General features: G+C 40.4%; 1 protein-coding gene across 1 annotated transcript; it reads right to left on the bottom strand.

Annotated features, from left to right (window-relative positions):
- Nucleotides 1-66: 66 nt before the first annotated feature.
- Nucleotides 67-27,096, bottom strand: LPL (lipoprotein lipase). Its single transcript, NM_001075120.1, is given in 10 exon segments — nucleotides 67-2,034; nucleotides 4,576-4,680; nucleotides 6,192-6,374; nucleotides 7,286-7,406; nucleotides 8,651-8,893; nucleotides 10,145-10,378; nucleotides 11,356-11,467; nucleotides 13,331-13,510; nucleotides 20,617-20,786; nucleotides 26,834-27,096. Coding segments are annotated over 10 exon segments (1,437 nt in total). The 5' UTR covers nucleotides 26,922-27,096; the 3' UTR covers nucleotides 67-2,033.
- Nucleotides 27,097-27,690: the final 594 nt, after the last annotated feature.

The raw sequence follows: 27,690 nt of genomic DNA, 5'->3' as shown, positions 1-27,690 counted from the left end.
TAATCTGGCCCTAAGAATAAATTTCTTTTAAGGCGGGTTTAAATGATACAAAATAATGACTTAGCATTGTAATAAAATGTTGTCAATTTTATTAAAAGTAGATTCCATTTCTTCACACAAGTAAGTTTTGTGTTTTTTTAAAGCCCATTTTATTGTATTGTTTCATCAGAGTAAGTTGGCTCAGTGAAACTGTCACTGATAAAAACACGTACAAAATTAGCACCAAACATCTATAAATGCAGATAGCCACAATGACCTTTCCAGTATGTACAATCTCCCTTTACACATACACACATATATTTACAGCTAATAAATAACATTGAAAGTCAAAGCATTGCTGATATATATATAGTGAAGTCTGTAGAAGTCAGAGTTCCCAGGGCCATACACTGACTGAATTTATACTTTCTTAAGTTGATGTACCCTTGCTCAAAACCCAAATCCCGAGAATTAATGAATTATAACAATGAAGGGGGATGCCAACAACAAGTCACACAACATTTTATTTTTAGAGAGAATTCATTCCAAACTGGCTGATGTCAGTCACAGCATTCATTCTACTTTGTACAGGCACAACTGTATCTCTCAGATGAAGGAGTGTTCCGGCACCACTGGAACATTTTCTACTCAGTGTGTTCTAATGTACCTCTTAATCATTTACCTTCCGAGCCATGCTGAGCAATAATCGTGTATGTGGGGCTTCATACGTGAATATGTGTTCAGACACCCACACACATTCACAGTTTGGATTTTCAGTAATAGCCTCTGAAATATTTGACTTCTCTATCATTTGATAATAATATATAGAAAAGCATTCTGAAAATATGAGATCTAGTTTATAAATAAATGTTCACTCACTCTTGACTAGTTGTTAAAAACAACTTTCATGACAATTCACGTGGATATAGCAATTGATCCTTTTCATTGTCCACAATGGTTTTAAGCACTGCCAGTGACTATATGACTGACTTTAACCTTTTCTGTTTCTTTACTTAGTAAAAACAATCTTTGTCTAAAATTTGTAGGACTTTGCATGATGCAAAGTTTCATCTTGAATACGTGTTTTCTTATCAAAGTTAGGGAAGAAAGAGACATGCTCAAAGTCTGACTGAAGCATGGCTGAAATAAGCCTAAAATTGAACAGTAACTATCATACATTAAAGGACTTCAATGAATGTAATTTTGAAAGTCTGATAATAAAATTACAGTATCATTTTTTTTCCTCTGTAGTTAAAATTCTGTATCAGCTGATGATAACAGGCTCAGTTGAAAAGCCTATCTAGGGAAAAACTATTAAAATATAATCTTGAGACAAAGCAGGAAAAGGAAGGGGAAATACTAAACCATAAACTGTTAAGTTTATTAAGATTTAATTGATCTCAACTTTATATATCTCCTTTAATTTGTAACTTAGTTATGATGCAACCAACCGTAGAGGGGGTTTAAAGGTTCAGTGCTTTATCAACTCTATTCTTCATTTCTATCTCCAAGTCACTAGTTCCTGGTTCACTCTTGGACTACATTCCAATGGCAAGAGGAGAGTAATTCCAAGAAAGTAGGGATTTTGATTGACAAGTAAACGGGTCCTACTCACGCTGCAAAAAAACTTACTTCCTGTATTTAGACTCAGAGAAAACTCTGAGAAGGTTATCAGTCTAGAAAACGCAGAATCCCAATTAAAAATGAGATTTTAATCAATTTTAGGCTATGGCTAAACTTACTACATGAAGAGATCTGATTATTTTATCATTTTAAATAACTCATTTTTTTCTCAAAAGGACAGAATGCAGTGCTTTTCATATCTGTTATTTTTTTAATGTTGGAAGATGTGCTATTTGGCCACTATACACCTCAAATTGAATTAGTTTTAGTATTTGAGACTGTCTCCTAAAATAACTAATAAGGCTAGAGCTGGGGTTAATACTCAGGAAAATCCACATTTCACCATCTAAAGCACTGGCGTCTTTTGTAAAAGTTACTTCATTCTTCATAGAATTCATATGCTGTTCTTTCTTCTGTAGCTTTGCCAAGTTTCTGAGAGAAAACAGAGGAAGAATGGCAATTTATTATCTTAGTGTTTTATAACCCTCTTCCGTCCCTCACCACCTTCAAGATGAAAAAGTAGTCAACCAGAAGTTCAGAACAAAGGTTGTGAGAATAAATGTAATCAGAGGAAGTGGCAGGCTCATAGGAGTCAGACAGTCTAGTATTTACTTAGCCATGTCTTGATAAGGAGTTTCCTTTTCTGAAGACTGAATTGAATGATTTCAAAATTTAGCAAGATTTCTTACTTCTAAAACTTGTTAAATAAAATACCTATTTTTTTTCCTTTTCTTGTGGTATGAGTCTTCTAAAGAGTTTTACCGGAAGATGAGAGAGAAGCTTTTATTTCATTGACTTAGTCACAGAGGTGAGAAACAGCAGAAGCTTATTAGTCTGAGTCATAATTACCTCCTAGATAAAGTTCAGGAGTAAAAAAAAAAAAAAAAAAACTTCCCTAAATATCTGTTGTTTCAGTAATCTTATCATCAGATGAAGAACATATCACTAGACTATCCTAGATAAAGTCTTATAACTTACACAAATGTGACAAGAAATACTTGATAAACAGATGAGTTGGTTCCTAATTTTTCAAGATTTTTTTTTTTTTAATTCACATTACAGATTAAAGTCATGGATGACCTTGGGATAATATATACATAAGAATGTTTGTCTACAATGCCATCCCACTCCAGTACTCTTGCCTGGAAAATCCCATGGACCAAGGAGCCTGGTAGGCTGCAGTCCAAGGGTTGCTAAGAGTCGGACACGACTGAGCGACTTCACTTTCACTTTTCACTTTCATGCATTGGAGGAGGAAATGGCAACCCACTCCAGTGTTCTTGCCTGGAGAATCCCAGGGATGGCAGAGCCTGGTGGGCTGCCGTCTATGGGGTCACACAGAGTCGGACACGACTGAAGTGACTTAGCAGCAGTAGCAGTAGCAGCAGTACATAACTTAAATTCATATATAAAACTTCATATAAGAGTTCCTTTTGAAGAGTTAAAACAAATATGAAGAACCTCAGATTTGTGATGAAGAAAAACAAAGCAATGAAGCTCTTAGTAGAAGTATACACTTAGATAAAAATTCAATTATTCTCCCTGGCTCAATACCAGTAACTATTCTCCATTTCAAGTTTATCTTGAGTGCTCTTACATTAATGTTTTTAATCCAGACGGCTTCATCTTGTCCAAAGTATATATGTCATAATGCCATAATGTAAAAAAACTAAAAGAAGGTAAATATTATACATGTATAGAGAAAGTCTGAAATCCATACTTATCCATTGATAAACTGTATTATAAAATACAAATTAAAAATAAAAGAGATATGTCACATAGAACCTTTAATATGCTTTTTCTGATTAGAGAATTCTTCTGTACTTTTGTCTGTAAATGCAACTGGGGAAGACAAACCAAAAGCAATTAGCTTTTCTATTTCCGTATGATGTTGTGACCAACTTTTCCCATTGTTTTCTTGTGTCACTGGCTGGTATGATATGATCTAAGCTTTCCTCCTTTATACTTACAACCCTTCAGCACTTGCACCTGGCAAGGGGATGAGTGGAGGAATGGAAGTGGCATACTTTGGGAATTCCAGGAGGGAACGTGGTGGAGAGAGAGGCAGTCACATGTTCAGTCTCTACTTAGTACTGACGCTCTGGAAAAATTCAGCTGACAGCTGCCATGTGGATTAAAAGGTCAGGTAGAAAAGATCCAGGCAGTTGTTTTGAGGTAGAAAAGACAACCATCTTCTAAACTTTTAAGTCTACAAGCTTTCCATCTTTGGGGGTTTTGAGACGGATGCTTGGTGGCTGCCCCTTTGGCTCCCTGTCCTGGAATCTGCTGGCACTTAGAATCAAGGAGGACTCTGGTTTTGGCTGATGTTTCACTCCCCTGGGTACCTCCTAGGAGGAGCTGTGCCCATAGCCACAGTGATGGCTACAAACTTGTGATATATGCTCTGCACACAGGTCTGTAAAGGGAGCAGGGTTGCAGTACAGGAAAAAGCAGAAGTGAAGATTCTGTGGTAATTCAAGAAGTAAAATAAAACCTATGAAGTGCACCAGAGCTGGCATAAAGAACAGGAAAAAGAAAATAGAGGAAGTACTGCTAAAAGCAAATGGATAGGTCTAATGTGCGTGCGTGTGTGTGCGTGTGTTTGTGTATGCTCAGTTGCTCAGTTGTGTCCAACTCTTTGTGACTCCATGGGCTGTAGCCCTCTAGGCTCCTCTGTCCATGGGATTTCCCAGGCAAGAATACTGGAGTGGGTTGACATTTCCTACTCTAGGGCATCTTCCCGACCCGGGAATTGAACTCGCATCTCCTCCATTGGCAAGCGGATTCTTTACTACTGAGCCATCGGGAAGCCCCCTAATGTGTATACAGAAGACTTTAAGAAAGACCACCTGAAGGTTCTCATCACAAGACTCAATCCAAGCCTCTAGTTCAGGGTGAAGGGCAAAGCATGAAGCACCATCCCTTGGAGAGCAAGTTCAAGATACCCAGAGAGCCTGAGCCCATGATGCTCACCAGCCAGACTTTCTATTCAGGGACTTGTCATGGCATTTCACAAATATCACAGGTGACTTTCCTTTCTGCAGATAAGACATTTTCTCCCGGGAACAGAAGATCACCCTGTGGAAGAAATTGTATGTCAACACAGCATATTGGAACAATAAAATGACTTCAAAAATAAATGCTTCTGTCAGGGTTGTCTGAAACTCACATGATTCTTCTGACTGTTTTGATATTTCCAATAATTAACTATTTATACTCAGGCCATTCCAGTCAGAACACATCTGAATCAGATGGTTATTTGCGGGCTTTATGCACTGTTCGGCAATAAAGCTCGTTCATTAATATAGATTGGCATACAGATAGCCTGGAGCAGGTTTAAAATCACCAGGCTCTTAGAAAAAGATGATACAAGATCAACTTTACCACTTCTTAGTGTCTGCATTAAGGAATTCAGAAATCAGCTTTCAACTGGCCCTGCTAGAGAAACACTACTCTGTATAGCTTCTCCATTCATAACTTCTTTCCCTCCCCAACTTTGGTTATAAAAGAAAATGACAAAAGAGAAATATATTATTGATCCTAATTTAAAGAGTCATTTTTATTTACAATAATGGTATACTGAAGTTTACAAAATCCCTGTACATTCAGTATGAAAGACAGTGAAAGTGTAGTTGCTTAGTCGTGGCCGACTCTGCATTCCCATGGACTGCAGCCTGCCAGGCTCCTCTGTCCATGGAATTCGCCAGGCAAGAATACTGTAGTGGGTAAGCCATTTCTTTCTCCAGGGGATTTCCCAACCCATGGATTGAACCCAGGTCTCCTGCATTGTAGGCCGATTCTTTACCTTCTGAGCCACCAAGGAGGCCCCATTCAGTGTAAAAGTTTTAAATCCTCTGAGGCTCTCCATGCAATTCATTTTATAGATCTATGTGGATTTGGGTGGGGAGAGAGGATGAGATTATCTTGGAATCTCATCCTTCTTGAAGAGGTTGGTTTTTATTTTATTAAAAAAAATATTTGGCTATATCTCTTGGCTTGTGGGTTAGCTCCCCAACCAGGGACTAAACCCACACCCACTGCAGTGGAAACTTCCAATCTTAACAACTGAACTGCCAGGGAAGTCCTAAGAGGTTGGTTTTAATCTCTGAATGTCCCAGTGGCATCACTAAGGTTCTCTGCATAACTGTTTTGTGCTTGCAGGAATCAATGTTAAATGAGAAGTCGAAATTTTTGACGTCTAATCTCAGCTTTACTCAATGATTGTGGCAAATCAGTTTATGTTTTCTTTCCATGAAATGCAGAAATACCATTACTTCTCTAGTATAATAATAAAATAATACTCTTAAAAATAATAATAATAATTTTATAGGTATATAGTTTTAAATGAATTGCAAAGAGAGCCTCAGAGGATTTAAAACTTTTATACTGAATGGGGCTTCCTTGGTGGCTCAGAAGGTAAAGAATCTGCCTACAATGCAGGAGAGCTGGGTTCAATCCGTGGGTATAGGTATATAGTTTTAAAAACAAAGCCTACTAAAGTTTCACCTGAATGTTGGAGGCTCCAGAAATACTATTTCTAGGTAAAGACATTTGAGTGAATCGGAAGTGAATAGAGAAAAATTAATTACTTTTTTTGAGTCTCTCCTGCCTTTACTCTGATCTTCCCAATATCAAAGCCGGGGCTGCTCCACCAGTTGGACCAGCTGAAGTAGGAATCACTAATCCATTTGAGTTTCAACATTAGCAATTCTCCAATATCCACCTCCGTGTAAAGTAGAAAGGAGTATGTCTTATTTGTGGAAACTTCAGGCCTGAATAAAAGATCAACATATTTGGTTAGTTCTGAAAATCAGAATTCTTTCCCTTTTTCTTCCTCCTAAAAGGTAAATAGCTTTATTGTTTGGGGAGTATTTTAAAAATGCAAAAAATGTCCAACAAAATACACAAGATGAATGTCCATGGCACTTAGCATATTTTGAAAGATGGCTACACCCTTTTAAAGTATTCCAAATTTTATCCTAACAATATGAATTACGTAATAGAATTCCTAAGAGAAAAATTCATAAGTCCATCATTTAGAGATATTATTTTCATTTTCATATATTTCCTTCCTTTTGTATTGATAAGTGAACATGTGTTTCCTTTGTCACAATCATAGTGTACATGCAATTCTCTATTTTTTCTTTATTCACTTCATGTTTTACCTTCCACTTTTTAACATGCATTACCTAGTTTTCTATAACTACACTTTTTAGAGGCTAGGTTGATTTTATTGATTTGTTGAACCACAATTCACTTAACCATTGCCTCAGTTTTGGACACTTACTTTGCTTCTAATTTATACTATTATGGGTACCACTGTAATGAACATCTTTTGCCTTTTAAAAAATTTAAAGGTTTTAAAAAAATTTCCTATTGAGTACACCTGTTTTTAGGAGTCCTATGCCAGGGGTCTGGGATCTAATGCCTGATAATATCAGGTGGAGCTGATGTAATAATAATAATCAAGCGCACAATTCATGTAATGCACTTGAATCATCCTGAAACCATCCCCCATCTCCCAGTCCGTGGAAAAATTGTCTTCCACAAAATAGGTCCCTGGTGACAAAAAGGTTGGGGCCTGTTATCCTATGCCCTTTCTGTTCCTCAGACTGATGGTCAGGGCAGGTAACAGTGCCATGATAAGCCCCCATGCTGAAGGTAAAATTCTGTGGCTACTCACAGGGTAAAAGGGATGTTCTCGCTCTCAGCCACAGTGCCATACAGAGAGATCTCGAAGGCCTGGTTGGTGTATGTATTACTCTCAGTTCCAGAAAAATGTATCTTTACTTGGTAATGGAAGACTGTAGAGAGAAAATCAGAACAAGCTCTTATCAGTCTTTATGGAAACACTGCAGCACAAACAAGCAGGCACTCTCAACAGCAGACTGCATCTTACTAGTGATCAACAGGAAGCATTCATACATGACTATAAATGTGACTCAGAAAGATTGCTTCATATCTGTACAGTGCTTACTACTAGAATATTCAGGCTTTGAATTCTACTTCCTTGCAGAAGAGTGTGGTTCTAGTGGATAGGAAGAATCCAGGTATATCTGACTTGGTAAGCAGATCCAGAAAGTAATCATCTTTGATCGGGTACTGGGCTTCCTAAGCAACTCAGATGGTAAAGAATCTGCCTGCAATGCAGGAGACTCAGATTCGTAACAAAATGGGAGTATCTTAGAAGGTTTGGTATATTCCTCCCTCTCAAGACTAGTTCTATTTTCAAATACAGGTGGTTCCTGCCTTCACTTAAAGCAGACTTTGTTGTTTAGTAGTTCAGTTGTGTCCAACTCTTTTTTGACCCCATGGACTGCAGCCCACCAGGCTCCTCTGTCCATGGGATTCTCCAGGCAAGTATACTGGAGTGGGTTGCTATTTCCTTCTGCAGGAGATCTTCCCAACCCAGGGATTGAACCTGTGTCTCCTGTATTGTAGTCAGATTCTTTACCGCTGAGCCACCTGGGAAGCCCCAAAGCAGATTTTAGGAGTTGGCATCCTTTTTCTGCAAAGGATGAGAGTAAAGAGTTTAGGTTTTGCGGGCCACATAGTCTCTGTCTCAACCACTCAACTCTGCCATGGAGGCATGAAAGCAGCCTTAGTCAATACAGAAATAAATTAATGTGGTTACATTCTAACAAAAGTTTTTTTTAAAGAAGCAGATGATGGGCTGGAATTGGTTCAAGGGCCATAGTTTGATGACTGTGTATGAATGGTTTCAAATGAACTCACAGCCTGGTACTAATGTGGTGGCCCATGCTAATGGGCACAAGCACAGAGGATGGTGGCAGGCAGAACTGATGCACAGGGTGGTGCTGTTGTGCCCTGGGCCTTACTAGCAGTGGGAATTAGGAACTCCAGCAACACGGATTAGTGCAACTTCCTCTCTACCAACAGAAACACAAATGAGGGCTCAGAACTTAGCAAAATTGTTTTATCATCTCTATTGCAATGGACAAAATCAGTACATGTGATGCAACAAGCATGATAATAAAAAAAAATAGGATCAAATCCATTTTCCTATTTATAACAGTCTCCAGCCTACCTTTGTAAGGCATCTGAGAACGAGTCTTCAGGTACATCTTGCTGCTTCTTTTGGCTCTGACCTTGTTGATCTCGTAGCCCATGTTGTTGCAACGGTTCTTTCTGCAGCTCAGGCAGAGACCTTTCTCAAAGGCTTCTTTGGAATTGCACCGGTAGGCCTTACTTGGATTTTCTTCATTCAACAGAGAGTCAATGAAGAGATGAACGGAACGTTCGTGGGAGCACTTCACCAGCTGATCCACATCTGGGGAGAAAGAGACACAAGGAACATTTCAACTCTGTGACAGTTCACAATGAGTGTTTCATCTTGCATGTCTAATATAGCTGAGATGTGGTGTTAGAACAAAATTATCTCCTTGATCGTAGGTCCTGTTTAAGGAGGTACTCTTGATAGCAGCTTCTTCCCTACCCCAAGAGTGTTAAAGCTGCCAATTTTATCAGGAACTTTAGATGCTTCTGCTGTCTTATATTTGTGAGTATGTTTACGAAGCTGTAATAAGGACATCCAAGATAGAAGTTGATTTCCCCCAGTTCATCACAACTTTTGCTTATATTGAAAGTATATAATACTTCTAGATGCTTCTGGAAGTATACCCCTAGAAACCACATCATAGGTATAATTGCCATATTAACAGCATTTTATCATAGATACTATGAATAATTGAGGAGTGTGTCACTGTTCATGATTTTTACATTAAATTATAGAAATAATAGACTTAATAATTATTTCTATAATTTCTATAATTATAAAATGTATTATTTCTATAATTTCTATAAATATAGAATTATAGAAATAATCAGCAATGTCATAAAAGTACAGCTTTTTATCATAAGGTTTTTTACAGATTAAAATTAGTAACATTATGCTATAAATTCTATAACATAGGCCCAAAACACCAGAGTATATTGGTTATAGGTAGGTCCCATTGTCCACAAGGTATGCAAAGGTCTGTTAAAACAAATCATAAAATTAACACACACTAACATGATTATTCAACATTAAAAACTAATATTAAACTGTATTTTCTTCTTAAAAAGTTGGAATATTTATTGTTCGGGAATGGTGATTTGTACATCTCTTTAAAAGGCTGGCAAAAGAAATTTGGACTAATTGACATGTCCTTTACTTTTAGTAGAATTAAAAATAACTCTACTGGTTTTGCACTGTATTCAAAGTTTAATGTGTAGCAAGACAATACTTTTTCAAAGGCAAGGCAGTTTTCTTGCCATCTCACTGTTTGTTTGTTTTTCCCTTTTATTACTGCAAGTGCAGTACTCAGTGCAGCTTACAATATAATACAAGATGAAATGTCTATCTGACCCCAGGAAGTATTGAGGCTCCAAGGTGAGCATGCTAAAATGTGACAGACTTCTTCAAAAACACATCTTGGCTAGATGTATATTCAAACTATGTACTTGAGGAGAATGGTAGGGCACTTGGTCAGTAAGAGTTAAGACAACAGCTACATTTAGTTAACTTCTGAATTATATTTACCTCCAAGGCCTCTCTCTGCAATCACACGGAGAGCTTCCCCAATGTTACATCCTGGTTGGAAAGTGCCTCCGTTAGGGTAAATGTCCACATGCCCTACTGGTTTCTGGATTCCGATACTTCGACCTGGTGACCCCCTGGTGAATGTGTGTAAAACGTCTACAAAATCCGCATCATCAGGAGAAAGGCGACTTGGAGCTTCTGCATACTCGAAGTTAGGTCCAGCTGGATCTAAGCCTTAGAGGGAAAACAAAAAGTCCTCAAAGATTTTTATTTATTTATATATTTGGCTGCATGAGGTCTTAGTTGTGCATGTGGGATTTTTCTTTTTATCACATGGGAACTTTCCTTTGGGCTGCATGAATTCTCTAGTTGACGTATGTGGGCTTAGTTGCTCCACCACACGTGGGATCTTAGCTCCCCAAGGAGAGATGGAACCTGTGTTCCCTTAATGCGAGGTGAATTCTTAACCACTAGACCACCAGGGAAGTCACTCAGAGATTTTTAAATTCCCATTAGTTTTAGTCTCCATCAGTATCATCTTAGCATTCCATTGCTCATCATTTGAATGTAACTGGCAGTTACAGATTGTTATCAGCTCCAATTCTGTATTGACTGAGTTTTAAATTACTGAGATTCATAAGAGAAGGCTTATCTCTTCTTCAAATAAAATTTGAATTTTTCAAACTAATCATTAAATAACAATTTTCACACAGGATGACTTGATTCCCTTTTGTAAATTATTTCTGTGCCTGGTTAGAAGGCTTGTAAATAGTGTTGGGCTCTTTCTTCCTCTCTACACAGGCCAAACTATCTATTGCCATTGGCCTGGATGACAGGTCTCCTTTTTCCAAATGGCCTCTGGTGCGGGTCCTTTTTCTTTCTCTCCAGTATTGATGTGAGAGGTGACAGATATGTGTGCATACACTATCAAAGCACAGAGCAAAGGTTTGTTTCTGAGATGCCACTGGGCTTTCTGTGTTTAACTCTGCATCGTTTCTCTTCTTCTGCCAGTAGATGGTGAGCCCATGAGAGCAAGGGTCTGAATTTTATTTTATTCCAGAAAAAGAGCCTTCCCATGTGATAATCAAATGGCCAGGCATACCCAGGAGGGTAACACACATATGCTTGTTTGACAAGCATCCTGATTCTCTTTCAGAGCAACAGGCAATGCAGTTCTTTTATTTTAAAAGAAAATGGCACTGCTTTCTTACCGGTTATCCTGTTGACCTTCTTATTGGTCAGACTTCCTGCAATACCAGCAGCATGGGCCCCAAGGCTGTATCCCAAGAGATGCACATTGCCCAGGGGATAGTTAAATTCATCCTTTGGAAGACGAACAGAAAAAGGAGTTTTATAGTTCTTTGCAAAATATCAATGCTAAAAGAAATAAAAGTTGAATAGTGTTTCAAATAAATAAATATTTTCAAAATAGGGGCAATACTGAAACCTAACTCTATTTATTTTAATTTCTTGTTATAGGTAAGAGGAACATAGACTATATTGTTGAGATTTTCTCTTTCCTTACTAATATTTAAATTAGAGTTTTCCAAATGTCTGAAATAGAAATGTATGGAAACATGAATTTCCATACATCTGAAAATATATGTATAAGTGTATATTTATATATTGGAGTAGGAAATGGCAACCCACTCCAGTATTCTTGCCCAGAACATTCCATGGGCAGAGGAGCCTGGCAGGCTACAGTCCATGGGGTTACAAAGAGTTGGACATGATTAAGCGACTGAGCACCATATTTATATATGGTATTTATATATATATATGAGATTCCCTGGTGGCTCAGATGGTAAAGTGTCTGCCTGCAATGTGGGAGACCTGGGTTCGATCTCTGGGTGGGGAAGATCCTCTGGAGAAGGAAATGGCAACCCACTCCAGTACTCTTGCCCAGAACATTCCCTGGGCAGAGGAGCCTGGCAGGCTACAGTCCATGGGGTTACAAAGAGTTGGACATGACTAAGCAACTGAGCACCATATTTATATATAGGTATTTTATATATATATAGACATACACATACAGATATATATTTAACTCATCACTTTCTACTCAAATACCCTGTGTTACTTTATTATTTAAGGTTACTCAAGCAATGACTTAAAATCAGAAACTATTACAAAGGATGGGACACATATGGGCCAGCCTTCTCATTCAACAGATGAGAAGTCTGAGTTCCAGGAATGTGATCTGATTTGCCCAAGTTCACTCTCCTGGTTAGCAAAATAGTCAAGAAAAGAACTTTTATCTTTTAATGATCGATTCAATAAACAGAGCTTATTTTTAAGTACCTGGCTTAAATAATGGCCTGTGAGAGTATTATCTTCATTTCAACCCCAAGATACTTTCCAAAGGTAATTTTCAAAGGATGACCTCAGAGAGTCAAAGTGAATAAAGCTCCTGATCCTCAGCTACTTCATATCCTACACACTTTTCCTGCCATTTTTTTCCCTTAGCTCATCTCCTTCACTCCTCCAACTCTCAACAAAAATCCAGATCTTTAATCCACACTAAGAAATAAGTAATATTAAAATTTTCATCAAAGATTGATATTCTAACAGGTCAAAGCCTGGATAAAATTTCCATGTGCCAGCCAACTGGTAGGGAAGGATTTGGCTGAACATGACATCTTTCCTCTGCCCTGAAATAACAAGCTTTTGTCTGTTCTGCCCACTTAGTTCTTGGTCTCAGCAAATCTATTCACCATGAAAATATCAAAGGACAGTGCAGGGCAGAACTATGCTTTATGGGTTTTATAGCTTTATCATTTTTATCATAATGCTACTTTTAGCTGAAAAAAATAATGACTATGCTTATTCTGAAGATACGAGTTGACCCCAAAAATATCTATATCTAAATGTATAAGAATAAAGGGCTTCCCTGGTGGCCCAGATGGTAAAGAATCTGCCTACAATGTGGGATACCCAGATTCGATGCCTGAGTCGGGAAGATCCCCTGGAGGATGGCATGGCAACCCACTCCAGTATTCTTGCCTGGAGAATCCCATGGATAGAGGAGCCTGGCAGGCTGCAGTCCATAGGATCACAAAGAGTCAGACACGACTGAGCGACTGACACTTTCTCTTTTTTACCACAAAGGAACAAAAACCAGTCGTTAGTTCAGCTCTAGCCAACTGGTCTGTTCTGGATATACAAGGCTCCTTCCCCCAGTCTTACCGCCATCCAGTTCATAAACTTGGCCACATCCTGTCCCACCAGCTTGGTGTACCCTGCAGACACTGGATAATGCTGCTGGGCCCGTGACAGCCAGTCCACCACGATGACGTTGGAGTCCGGTTCCCTCTTGTACAAGGCAGCCACGAGTTTTGGCACCCAACTCTCATACATTCCTGTCACCTGAAGAGGATGATACAAGCATCCTTAAAATGCCCACCTACAACTTGTTGTATTAATAGATACATATGTCAACCCCATACATTAAATGGGGGGGAAAAATCCATAGGAAGCCCATGGCTCATCAGTAAAACTTCAATAATTTATAGTATTGAAAGGAAAGATCAACCTGAATAAGTTAAAATTTACAGTAGAATGATGGACTATTTTTTTTTTTTTCTCTCATTTGGAAAGATTTTTTTTTTCTTTTTTCTAATTTTTAAAAGAAAATCCATCCTGAACCCTCCTCCCTCCTCCCTCCCCATACCATCCCTCTGGGTCGTCCCAGTGCACCAGTCCCAAGCATCCAACATCGTGCATTGAACCTGGACTGGCATCTCGTTTCATACATGACATTTCACATGTTTCAATGCCATTCTCCCAAATCTTGCCACCCTCTCCCTCTCCCACAGAGTCCATAAGCCTGTTCTATACATCAGTGTCTCTTTTGCTGCCTCGTATACAGGGTTATCGTTACCATCTTTCTAAATTCCATATATATGCGTTAGTATACTGTATTGGTGTTTGTCCTTCTGGCTTACTTCACTCTGTATAATAGGCTCCAGTTTCATCCACCTCATTAGAACTGATTCAAATGTATTCTTTTTAATGGCTGAGTAATACTCCATTGTGTATATGTATATGTATATGATGGACTATTTTAAAAGAAATTTAGTTTAAATACTTTCGATTGGGTTAATAAATATTTCCCAACAGAAATATTTTGGGGAATGTGAGTACCTTTTATTCTTTTTTTTTTCATTTTCTTTTTTAAATTTTTAATTAGAGGATAACTACTTTACAATATTATGTTGGCTTCTACCATACACCAACATGAATCAGTCATAGGTAAATATAGGTCCCCCTGCTTTGAACCCTCCCACCTCTCTCCCCATCACACTGCTCTAGGATGTCACAGAGCACTGGCTTTGGGTTCCTTGTGTCATACATCAAACTCTCACTGGCTATCTGTTCTACATATGGTAATGTATATGTTTAAATGCTTTTCTCTCAAATCATCCCACCCTCTCATTTCCCCACTGTGTCCAAAAGTTTCTTCTTGCTGTCTGTGTTGCCTTTGCTGCCCTGCAAGTAGGATTGTCATCATTGCTGTCTTTCTAGATTCCATACCTTTATTCTTATAAAGAGTTATTTACATACAAAATTTGATGTGATAGTGAAGAAAAATAGTTTTAAACATACTATTCTAACAGAAGATAATTTTATTTAGCAATCTCTTAATACATTAGAAAATTATTAGTTTCAGCTCAGACTTGTTCACCGTCCTTTCAAATTGTTGATTATCAGAGTGCAAATTAATGAGGTTTAATTATCAAATTTCCAAAATTATGAGATTGGTCTTATTTTGGAGATAAGCAAACTGCCATCTGTAATTCTTTACTTCTTGTTGATAAAGGCCCCCAAATTCAAAGTGAAAAGATTTATGCCATCAAAGAGGAGACCCTGAACATCTTGGCAAATATGCTTATTTTTAAATAATCGAACACATTAAAAAAACATAGATGACAAAATTCCATGCCATCCCGCCAGGAGCCTATACATAGCAACAACCTGTTTTAAATCTACCCACCCCTAATACAACCTGAGAGCTGATCATACCGTAGCCCTAGTAAAGGTTGTGACTCAGCAGACAAAGAAGATTCTGAAATAAATGTCTTAGGCTGCTTTTAAGGGGAAATCTGTAAAACCTGTATTCTTCTTAGAGTAAACGCCAATAGAAAAAATAAGACTCTTGAATTCCCAAACCAAGGGACTTTGTTTGAAACTTTGATCTTAGATGGTGGGTCCTTTCAGATCTGCTTCCTTTATTGTTTGTATTTGTATTTGTTTTCTTTTTAAAAATTTATTTATTTTGTAATTGGAAGATAATTGCTTCTTAATATTGTGTTGTTTTCTGCAATATATCAACATTAATCAGCCATATAATTCCATTCTGTTTAATCTATTTTGTAGGATAAAACATTAAAACATGAACTCTCGATTCACGCCTGACACTAACAAAGTGGACAAATTTTCACCACATTGCTGTGCTTTGTGGAAGGAAAAAGCAAGCCTGGGACTCAGGAGATGTTGGTTCCAATCCAAGTTCTTCCCCTAATTACGTCTATGAACACAGGCACTGTTTTAACCTTACCAGGGCACCTATGAAACAAAGGGATCAGATGATCTGGAAGTTACTCTCCACTCCTAAATGTCTTCTTGTGACCACTTTGGTTCCCAATCTACTTGCAGTGATACAATGTCCGCTCTATAAGCTATATGGAAACAGTGACAGACTTTATTTTCTTGGGCTCCAAAATCACTGCAGATGGTGACTGCAGCCATGAAATTAAAAGATACTTGCTCCTTGGAGGAAAAGCTATGACCGACATAGACAGCATATTAAAAAGCAGAGACATTACTTTGATGACAAAGGTCTGTCAGGTCAAAGCTATGGTTTTTCCAGTAGTCATGTATGGATGTGAGAGTTGGACTATAAAAAAGATGAGCACCAAAGAATTGATGCTTTTGAACTGTGGTGTTGGAGAAGACTCTTGAGAGTCCCTTGGACTGCAAGGAGATCCAACCAGTCCATCCTAAAGGAAATCACTCCTTAATATTCATTGGAAGGACTGATGCTGAAGGTAAAACTACAATACTTTCGCTACCCAATGAGAAGAATTGACTCATTGGAAAAGACCCGGATGACAGGAAAGATTGAAGTCAGGAGGAGTAGGGGCTGACAGAGATGGTTGGATGGCATCACTGACTTGAAGGACATGAGTTTGAACAAGCTCTGGGAGTTGGTGATGGACTGGGAAACGTGGCATGCTGCAGTCCATGGGATCATAGAATCAGACATGATTGAGTGACTGAACTGAACTGATAAGCTATCTCAAGCACAAAGAGAAAGCAAAGCCAAAAAAGCACAAAGGTGATGTGAGATCACTAGGAACATGTTGGAATCTTCTATGAACACATCTCTGTGTGGCTGTTTTCAGTCAGGGTGCAAAGCCTGAGTCTTTGGAAGAAGCAGATGCAATGCCCGCCCAGCATAAAACCCTAAAGAATTGGTCCTGCTCCATCTTTCTCCTCTCTTGGAAGTTGAAGGGTAACCACCATTTGCAGCTGCCTTTCCAGAGAGGATGATGTCATTTCTCCAGAACACAATGCTAATCACTCCTCCTTTTAGCCGGTGGTGAGGAGTGCCAACATCACAATGAGAACCCTGTACTTAAACACAAGCAGGTGGCCAAGCTCCAGGACATCTGTGGCTGCACTGCCTCCTGGGAAGTGTCCTGGGCACCCTGCATGCTAAGCATTCCCTTGGGTTTCTCATGACAAAGCTGCAGAACCTCCTCACTTAGTCCCATACCCTTAAATGGCTGAGAAGCTTACCTCAGATAAGGCAGGAAAATCTTATTTTCTCTCACCCCCTATTATAAATTTTTTCTGTACTATCAGTGCTTCTGAGTTGGGCAATCTGTCAAAGGGCAAGGAACCCAACCTACCCCTACAGCGACTAATACTTCAGCGACTGATAATTTTAGTAACTGCCTAACAATCTTATCCTTTCTTTTTAAAATTTAACATAAGACTCTTCTATAAGTGAAGTGAAGTGAAGTGATGTGAAGTGAAATTGCTCAGTCGTGTCCGACTCTTTGCAACCCGGTGGACTGTAGCCCACCAGGCTCCTCCGTCCATGGGATTCTCCAGGCAAGAATACTATAGTGGGTTGCCATTTCCTTCTCCAGGGGGTCTTCCCAACCCAGGGATCGAATCCAGGTCTCCCGCATTGCAGGCAGACGCTTTAACCTCTGAGCCACCAAGGAACCCCCAATCCCCAACAAAAATATCAATAACCTCAGATATGCAGATGACACCACCCTTATGGCAGAAAGCAAAGAGGAACTAAAGAGCCTCTTGATGAAGGTGAAAGAGAAGAGTGAAAAAGCTGGCTTAAACTCAACATTCAAAAAACAAAGATTATGGCATCCAGTCCGATCACTTTGTGGCAAATAGATGGGGAAACAATGGCAAACTATTTTCTTGGGCTCAAAAATCACCACAGATGGCGACTGTAGCCATGAAATTAAAAGACACTTGTTCCTTGGAAGAAAAGCTATGATCAACCTAGAAGCATATTAAAAAGCAGAGCCATTACTTGGCCAACAAAGGTCTGTCTAGTCAAAGCTACAGTTTTTCCAGGAGTCATGTATGAATGTGAGAGTTTGACTATAAAGAAGGTTGAGTGCTGAAGAACTGATGTTTTTGAACTGTGGTGTTGGGGAAGACACTTGAGAGTCCCTTGGACTGAAAGGAGATCCAACCAATCAATCCTAAAGGAAATCAGTCCTGAATATTCATTGGAAGGACTGATGCTGAAGCTGAAGCTCCAATACTTTGGCCACCTGATGTGAAGACAAAGACCACTCATTAGAAAAGACCCTGATGTTGTGAAAGATTGAAGGCAGGAGAAGAAGGGGACGACAGAGAATGAGATGATTGGATGGTACCACCGACTTGATGGACATGAGTTTGAGCAATCTCTGGGAGATATTGAAGGACAGGTAAGCCTGTCATGCTACAATCCATGCGGTCACAAAGAGTCAGACATGACTGAGTGACTGAACAGTAACAACAACCCAACAAAGGACTGGAAGACAAGGACTCACCTTCTTCAGTTCCAAAAAGGTAATATTTCCTAGCTTTTTTCCTTCTCAGTTTCCTTAAATCAGTACTAATTTTTAATAGCTTTGATTCACAGGCACAAACGGAGAAGGCAATGGCACCCCACTCCAGTACTCTTGCCTGGAAAATCCCATGGAAAGAGGAGCCTGGTGGGCTGCAGTCCATGGGGTCGCTAAAGAGTCAGACATGACTGAGAGACTTCACTTTCACTTTTCACTTTCATGCATTGGAGAGGGAAATGGCAACCCACTCCAGTGTTCTTGCCTGGAGAATCCCAGGGACGGGGGAGCCTGGTGGGCTGCAGTCTATGGGGTCGCACAGAGTCGGACACGACTGAAGCGGCTTAGCAGCAGCAGCAGCACAGGCACACAGCTGCACTTGAAGTCTCCCTTGCTACCTGCACCCAGTGGTCCCACTGAAGAAACCAGGTTGTTCACTGAAATGCCTAGATGAGTTGTTGCACAGACCACCTAGTTCTGCACAATGAAACTCAGTCCCACAGCCAGTGGCCCAGCCTCTGAGCCCAGGCACTCAGAAATGTCAGGACACACGTGAAGAATGTAAGTGGTCTTATTAAGCAGTGGGGTTAATGATAGAAATTACCACTATCTACTGATACTGGGTGAGTCACGTCATCTTAGTGTGAGGAGGAAATATTTTTCAAAAATTCCTAAATTACAAAATTCTCTCAGGGACAAGTTGAGATACCTGAGATATTTAATTTATTTCTGTCATATGAATGTTAAGCTTAAACTTTTTTGAAAAGTATTAAAAGCTAAGTTCTAAATATAGCCAAAATGTGTCTAAAATAACCAAAGATTATATTTTCCAATATAAACCTCTTAAAATGTAAAAAAATCTGTCAGAAATTTGAAAATGCAACTTTATCATAAGATATATAATATACTACCTGAACTCTAGCAAATAGAAGTGTTTTGTTAAGATAAATATTCCTGTGAAATCCATTAGTTGTTTCCTTCATCTTTATAAAAGTAATAGCAATTGTCCTACACTGTCAATAACAAAGGCACTTAAGTTATGTAGGAAAAAAAAATCAGGAGTACAAATAGCAACCATTAGCTGATTCATCTCATTGAAGTTAAGTATCTATTACCACATTCACAAACTCTGGACATAATGGAAAGATAATATTTCTTTAAGCATCAATTTTATCTAAGTTCTTTTTAATGAGCTATAAAAATCTGTTCATTAAGGATTGAAAATATTGGAAACAAACTAGTTAAGTAAGAACTATACCATATAAAGGGACTAGCTGGTATATTTAAAGAGAACTATATTTTTCATATTCTTGAAAAGTAAATATAAGCAGTTTTCACCTTTGCTAATCATCTTGCATGACAGTTCCCTGGCTAGCCCTCTTTCATCTCTAGAAAAGCTCCCTAAAGTTTACAGTTGGAGAATATTGGGAGAGGAGGGACGTCCAGTCTAAATTCATTTTTTTTAACAGATCAGTAAACTGAGGCCCAGTGGTGAGAAGTGGCTGGATCCAGTCACAGAGCTAGAGAATGGCAAAGCAGAACACTAACAGTCTCTTCCCTCTACCCCAGCCCTCTCCTCACTCTCACAGGTCATCTTCCTTAGGAAAGGACTTGGGTGATGCGCCGGATGAATCAGGATTATGCCAAGTCTCCACTGGTTCCTCTAACCCACACTCTGCTCTGTACTTGAGCAAAGGCTAGGGGAATGGCCAGTTTGAGGTCACAGCTAGGCACCATGGTAAACTGAAGGCTAGCACTGTCCAGAGGAAGTACCCATGAACTCGTGGCTTTTCTTATATACTTTAAAAAAATTTATTTTTAATTGAAAGATAATTGCTTTACAGTATTGTGTTGATTTCTGCCAAACATTAACATGCATCAGCCATAGGTATATCTATGCTCCCTCCCTCTGGAACCTCCATCCCACCTCCCTCCCTATCCCACCCCTCTAGGTTGTTATAGAGCCTAGCGTGAGTTCCCTGAGTCATACAGCAAATTCCCATTGGCTATCTATTTTACATATGGTGATGTATGTTTCCATGTTACTCTCTCCATACATCCCACCCTCTTCTTCCTCTCTCACCCACGTGCCTAAGTCTGTTCTCTATGTCTGTATCTCCATTGTTGCCCTGCAAATAATTTTATCAGTACCAGCGTTCTAGATTCCATATATATGCATTTTTATCTTTCTGACTTACTTCACTCTGTATAGTAGGCAACTTGTGGCTTTAGATTCCTCAATCCCCACCTGAGCCAGAACTGTTTTTATTCCAGTTTAAAGCAAAGGCATCACTGGGTTCCCATCACCGGGGCTCTCAACAAGCCTGTTAGAACGCTTAGTTCATGCCAGTCTACTCCTTCCTAAAGAGCCTTCCTTACCGTCCAGCCATGGATCACCACAAAGGTTTTGCTGCTGTGGTTGAAGTGACAGTTAGCCACAGATTCGGTCACTCCAGGAATGAGGTGGCAAGTGTCCTCAGCTGTGTCTTCGGGAGTCCTGAGAGCAAATTTACTTTCAATGTCTCTAAAATCTTTTCCTCCTGTAATCCCTGAAAAGGAAAAATTGGATAGGAGGTTAATTAGAGGGTGGTTTGTTTTATTTGCTGGACTAGTGTGTTTTAGATTCACAAGCAAATACCAGTAATGCTATTTTTGTTTCTAAAGTAAAAAAAAAAAAAAAAAAGTGGATTGCAAGAGAATGGTTGATCCTCCAGTGGTACTCAAAGTGGACAGTGCTCCAATGCTCAGTTGTGTCTGACACTTTGCAGAGGATAAGATAGTTGAATGGCATCACCAACTCAATGGACATGAGTCTGACCAAACTCCAAGAGATAGTGAAGCACAGAGAAGCCTGGCATGCTGTAGCTCTTGGGGTCACAGAGAGTCAGACAGAGTGACTGAACAACAAAAACGAACAACAACAAAGCTTGTTTGAGGGAAGACTGTTTCCTTTTCACTAGCATTATTTTTAAAATTTTAACAAGAAGAAAAGTTGGAAGCATGGGAACATTTTGTATGGAATTATTCCTCCCCACATGGCAAGATACATCAGTTCAAAATTGCTTTAGTGATTTGTTCAGAAATATCTGTGCTATGTATGAATTATGATTAATTCTTTCCCCCAATGTTTCTTTCCTCACTTATGTCTTCACAGACTTCCACACAAAGCTGACGCTTAAAATACTACAGCAGAGGTGGTTATGGAAAGAATACACTCTTCATTATTAAGCCCCGACTGAGTCAGGAGAGAAAGAAAACTTTGGCCTATTTTTGAGTCTCTGGACAATACTTCTAAATGTTGATGAATCTTCACAGGGTATTTGTAGGAAGTACATACTATATCACAGTAAACATTTTAAGTACATTTTAAGTAAATTGTATTGCAATTTACTTTTGATTTTGCCCAAGAAGTTCTTCTATTGTTAGAAACTGCCTTAGAAAATTTCAAACTAGGTTAGTTTCACCCACATCACTCTGTATCAAATAATTAATGTTTCCCTTCTTAACAGTCTTATTTTAACATGTTCGATCAGCAAGCTTTTTAAAGCAGAAATAACCTGAACAGTCTGGCAGACAGATCTCACCCACCACCTGGTTGCCAAACTGATATTTAAGCTTATTGCTCTGCATAACTCCAGAGGATAACAGTCACTTTTAGTCTCTTTTTTTCTAGAATTATGCAACATGGAGGCCTAGAGTTGCTGGTGGTTTTGAAATGACTAAGAATATTCTTTGAAATTATTAAGGCAGGATTTGTATATTTCTATGAAAAATAAAAGTCTATTAAATCTCTAACTCTTGTACCAGATTGTCATATGGATCACTCAGAGCTCCAATTTCCCACAACCATCATTTCTATGGGCTATATAGCTTGTAAAGAAATTTAGAAGAAAATTCATACATTTGTAAGAAAATTTGTATTTGAAAACTTCTGTTTCTCTTTTCATGGATTTTTTTTTTTAAGTTACAGAAAACATAATGAAGGCTTTGACAAGAAAACAGTACCCCTCTATATGCTATGTGATGTTTTCAATTCTTTGTCTATTCTGCATATGAAATTATAGATGCTGCTGGTGTTTATCAGTCTTTCCCTCTCCTTGGTGTTCTGACACATACCAAAGGTATTTCCACATACATGGTTGTTTGTAATCCCTTAAGGATGTCTTGGCATTCTAAAGATGAGTGTGGTTTCCCAATTTCTACCAGCCCTCATACAACTGACTTAGGCCAGAAAGAGTTAGGGAGAAGGATGGACCCTGACTGTGGGTCAACAGTGTGTTTAGTCATCGTAATATATACACTGGGGATTGCTCCTGGCTGGCTGATGAACTGATTTGACTCAGCTGCTACTAAGGAAATTATTGTTTTTTATACATGGAAATGATAGTAGAAGGACCTTTCACTAGATCCCCTTAGAAGTAAAGCCATCTTAGAATAGTGTGTGTTACAGAGGCAGTTGTCTAATGTTTAATCCTTTATAAGGGCTGAATTCGACTCATCATATTAGTAACATCACACCATCAGATGTGTCCTCATCAAGCACTAAGGAGAGATTTGGGGGCATCAGGTAAGTTACAAGTCAATGCATTTCTTGACTATATGATCTTTATCTCTAAAGTCCTAAATAAGTAACAAAAAATCAAAGTGTGTCAACAAAGGCTAGGAGTTATCTTAACATAGATAATAACTCACAGAGATGAAATTAGGTCAAGTCAAAACCCTTTAAAGGTATACTTATAGAAGGTACATTGTAGAAGGAGCATTGAGCATCCCAGCAAAGTGACTCTAAAGGTAGTTCACAGTTATCAGATAAATAAGATTAACATGTATGTGAAGACATGAGGTATATGAGCTCAGTTATAATGCCATTCTCTTAAAGTTTTTACTTCTTTCCTTTCTCTGTTTGTTTTTCCTCTCTGACACACACAAACATACACTCCTAAAGAACTTCATCAGTAATTCGTCCCTTCTCTGAGGCTGGTGGTCATAGTTATTGACTCAGCTTCTATAGAATGCTGACCCCCCAAAAAAAAGGTTTGGGGAAAAAAATCAGTGTTGTTATCTGACTGAATTGATTGGAGTTTTCAGACATTCCAATGTAGACAAGGCACTTGCTTATCTAACAAGCAGATTTACTTTCCAATTTTATAGAAAAAAACGTTTGCAAAAATAGCAGCTGTAAACTCTACAGCCTAATTTCTCCTCCTGAAATAAAGCAAGAGAGGAGGGTTGAGCTAAAAATACATCGTCAGAAAGAAAGTGAACATTTCCTACTGCCAAATCTTCCCTGGTGCCTGACTCCCACCTTTCCATACATTAATCAATCATGCTCTTGCTGAGCTCTGCTTCATTTGAAGGTGCTACGTGCTATTTTGCTGTCATCACTCATGTTTAACTCAGATATTAGCCTAGAAATTCACTATGGCCAGTCAAACAGACTTGTAGCTACTGAGCTCTTCAAATTTCCTAAAGAAGGCCTTGCAGAGATTGTGGTGGCTCTAAGAAAAACGGAGAAGGCAATGGCACCCCACTCCAGTACTTTTGCCTGGAAAATCCCATGAACAGAGGAGCCTGGTAGGCTGCAGTCCATGGGGTCACTAAAGAGTCAGACACGACTGAGCAACTTCACTTTCACTTTTCACTTTCATGCATTGGAGAAGGAAATGGCAACCCACTCCAGTGTTCTTGCCTGGAGAATCCCAGGGATGGGGGAGCCTGGTGGGCTGCTGTCTAGGGAGTTGCACAGAGTCGGACATGACTGAAGCAACTTAGCAGCAGCAGCAGCAGCAAGAAAATAAAGAGCCTGAGGGCAGTGCCCATATCCTCATATTTTTCTTAGAAATTGAAAATGGAGAAGTATAGTCAGAGCCCAGAGGTGGTAGTACTTACCATTCCCTCCTCACACTTGTTCCTTTCTACTCTGAATGTCTTACTGCTGCTGCTGCTGCTAAGTCACTTCAGTCATGTCCAACTCTGTGTGACCCAATGGATGGCAGCCCGCCAGGCTTCCCCGTCCCTGGGATTCTCCAGGCAAGAACACTGGAGTGGGTTGCCATTTCCTTCTCCAATACATGAAAGTGAAAAGTGAAAGTGAAGTCGTTCAGTCGTGTCCGACTCTTCGAGACCCCATGGACTGTAGCCTACCAGGCTCATCTGTCCATGGATTTTCCAGGCAAGAGTACTGGAGTGGGGTGCCATTGCCTTCTCCGGAATGTCTTACATTCCTACCTAAATTAGTTTGGAGGAGAGAGAGGGCAGAGAGTTGCTGTGATAAGAGAAGCATAATATAAAGAGGGGATGGGGGTTAGATTTAGAGTGGGAAGGAAGGATGTGAGGGGGATTAATTTCAAGTCCATTTCCAAATGATTCCTCCCTTACAAAGCATTTATAGCTATGAAAGACATAGATTGATTAAATTGATTAAATCCAATTTAATTCCTTAATCACTTGTGTCTGTTTGCATCGAAGAGTAATTAAGGAATTCAAGGAATTCCTTAATTAAGGAATTCAAGGAATTAAAAGGTCTAAGAGGATTTTGAGTCTGGTCTAAATTCCTCATTTTAGGGCTGAGGAAGCAAAATCCAGAGAGGTGACACTGACTAGCCCAGTAATTTAGGGTCCTGAATCTCGCAGGGAGTCTGACAAATACTTTAAAACTGTGAATGACACTTATTTGTGTGTGTTTTTGGTCTAAGTAACATTATCCTGTGATGTACTTTCTGAAACAAGAATTTGGAGTTTGTTCCACCCATTTTCTCAGATAGTGTAAAATACTATCTAGGGGCACATGCTACCTCGTAAGATGTTTGCCTGTGTGTCTGGTCAGCCGCTCTAGTCCGGTAGGACTCTGTGGGACCCCACGGACCCTAGCTGCTGGATTCCACCATCCATGGGATTTTCCCGGCAAGAATACCAGGCTGGGTTGCCATGCCCTCCTCCAGGGAATTTTCCCGACCCAGGGATCAAACCCATGTCTCCTGAGTCTCCTTTCTCCTAATGCTGGGATAGACTGAAGGCAGTAGGAGAAGGGAACAACAGAGGATGAAGTGGTTGGATGGCATCACCAACTCCACGGAAACTCCAGGAGATGGTGAAGGACAGGGAAGCCTGGTGTGCTGCAGCCCATGGGGTTGCAAAGAGTCAGACATGACTTAGCGACTGAACAACAAATTGAACCTCCAGTGTTCTCAAACTGATCAGACAGAAAAGATACTTTTTTAAATCAGCTTTCCTTTTTTTTAACCTATCAAAAATGCTATTTCATATACAGCAGAAACTAACACAACATGGTAAAGCAATTTTACTCCAACTTAAATAAATTAAAAAATGTTATTTCACAACTCTGTGCTGAAATAGCAAAGTCAGAGACAAACTTAGCAGCAAAGTCAAACTTCACTATAAAATGAGCCACTGCAGGACGTGCTGCCTGAAAGCACATCCAGGAGACACGCCCTGACTGCAATTCCACCAAAGAGAAAAGAAAACGTTGCCTCTTTTTATGACTTGCTTCAGCTGCCTTTTTAGTTCTGCTGTGTGTTAGCTGAACCAAGGCTCAAGTTACACAGGCTGCCTCTATCGTGGGCAGGTCTCAGGCTGGCCGCTCTTCTTCCCTGCAATAAACTCACTTCTGGCCTGGACGCCTTAACCCTGGTGAGCGGTGACTGGGATTCCGCCAGTGGCCTCCCCGAGGCGCCCAAGAAGCCCCAAGAGCTCGGACCGCACCACGGGGCAGGGCGCCCGAGTCGGGCTCAGCTCCGAGAACAGTCCGAGGACAGTAAGGGTAGCCAAGCGCAAACCTGGCAATCTCCAAGTCAGCGGTCAGATTGCTGGTCGCTCTGCCACGTTTTTTACGGCGGGGGTGGGGGTGAGGGGAACGGTGGTCAACCCTTCACCAGGTTTGCTGGCGGCTAAGTAAATCCGAGGGTACAAGAGTGGAAGCTGGACAGCTTCCCCGGCGCCCCAGTGCGTGCAGGACCCCGCGTGCCCAGGACTTCGCGCTCCGCGTCCTCTCCTCCACGTCCCTCCACGTGGAGAGGAGGGGTGTCCAGAGTTGGGGTCAGTGCCTCCCTCCGCTCCCCCACAGGCCGGCTTCTCCAGGAGAAGGGGCCACTTTCTACTCGCGCTCTCACTGGCTGGGGCTGAGCTGCCACCAAGGCCAACCCAGGGTCACCTTGGCCCCCTTCATTTCATTCCAGGGCCCCTGCAAGAGGAGAGGTTAAAGCAGGTCACCGCTGGCAGAGCCCTTCCTCCCTCCTCCCTGGCCCCACCCCTCACACTCTACCGGACCTACCCGGCTCCTTTCCTTGTAGAGCCCAGGCTCCAGGGAACTCAGCCCCAGCCGGAGTAGAGAGGACTGCGCGGGAAAGAGAGAAAGGGGTACTGGAAGCCGCCCCAGAGAGATCGGAGGAAAAATTTCTTCCGTGCTCCTTCTAGATCCCACCCCCGCGACCCTTTCTGAGGCAAGCGCTCGGGCTAGGAGAGTCCTCGGTGCGCATCGCAACCCCTTCCTACTTTCTTTCCTTCTCATCCTCACAACGTGTGCAAATGGCCACTGAGCCTATTCTGCAAGTGGGGAGTCTGCGCGCACAAAACTTACTGTCTGCGGCGACCAGCCCTCCGCGGGAGACGGTCAGACTCTGCAGGCACACGCTCAGAGCCAGCAGAAGTAGGGCCTTGCTCTCCATCTCGGGGGATGTCCCTCTGTAGGAGATGCAGGGCACCAGGCGCGAGCGCGGACAGAACAGTAGACCCGCTGAACCCAAGGCGGCACAGGCTGGAGCAGCGGTCTGGCACAGAGCAAGTCACCCTTTAAAGGGGAGGGTGGGGAGCTAGAAGCGGCAGGTTTCCTCGGAGGAGGAGGAGGTGGGGGAGGAGAAAATGAGTCCGACACTGTTTCCACTCCACGGCTGCTTCTGTGATTGGAAATATGCAAATGAACCTCATCACCTATTGGCTATAAAATCTTAAGTTGGGGGGAGAGTACTAAATTCACTTTCAAATATTTGAGCAAACTGTAATGAGATTCAACTCTGCCAGGGAGAAGAAGGGGAAAGGGCAGAAGGAAAAATTTTACTTTCTCTAGGAGGGCAGTTTGCTTTTCCTAAGGGGTCTGGCTCTTCTGGGTCCCCTACACAAACACCAAACAAAGGTTTTTATGGCTTTATGTGAAATACTCTGTAATTATCTGTTTTCTAAGAAAGGGAAGTTAAGTTGTTAAACTACATTTGGGCAATACCCAACTTCTTTTGGTGGCTCCTGTTTGTAACTTGCAGTGTCTGTTCTGTTTTTTGTTCCCCCACTCCCCCGCCAATTCTCCTGGACAATGTCAACCTAAGGACCCACGGACACACATTTTTCTGCAGCTTGAACTTGCACAGTCTGGTCTTATAACTTTGGTAATATGGATTGGCTTATGTAGTTGAGAAAAGCCCTCTTGCTCTAGTTTCTAATTTT

This window comes from Bos taurus, chromosome 8, assembly GCF_002263795.3.
Source record: "Bos taurus isolate L1 Dominette 01449 registration number 42190680 breed Hereford chromosome 8, ARS-UCD2.0, whole genome shotgun sequence".
NCBI lineage: Eukaryota > Metazoa > Chordata > Mammalia > Artiodactyla > Bovidae > Bos > Bos taurus.
The sequence above is the reverse complement of the archived record's forward strand: the minus strand, read 5'-3'. Positions and strand labels throughout refer to the sequence as shown.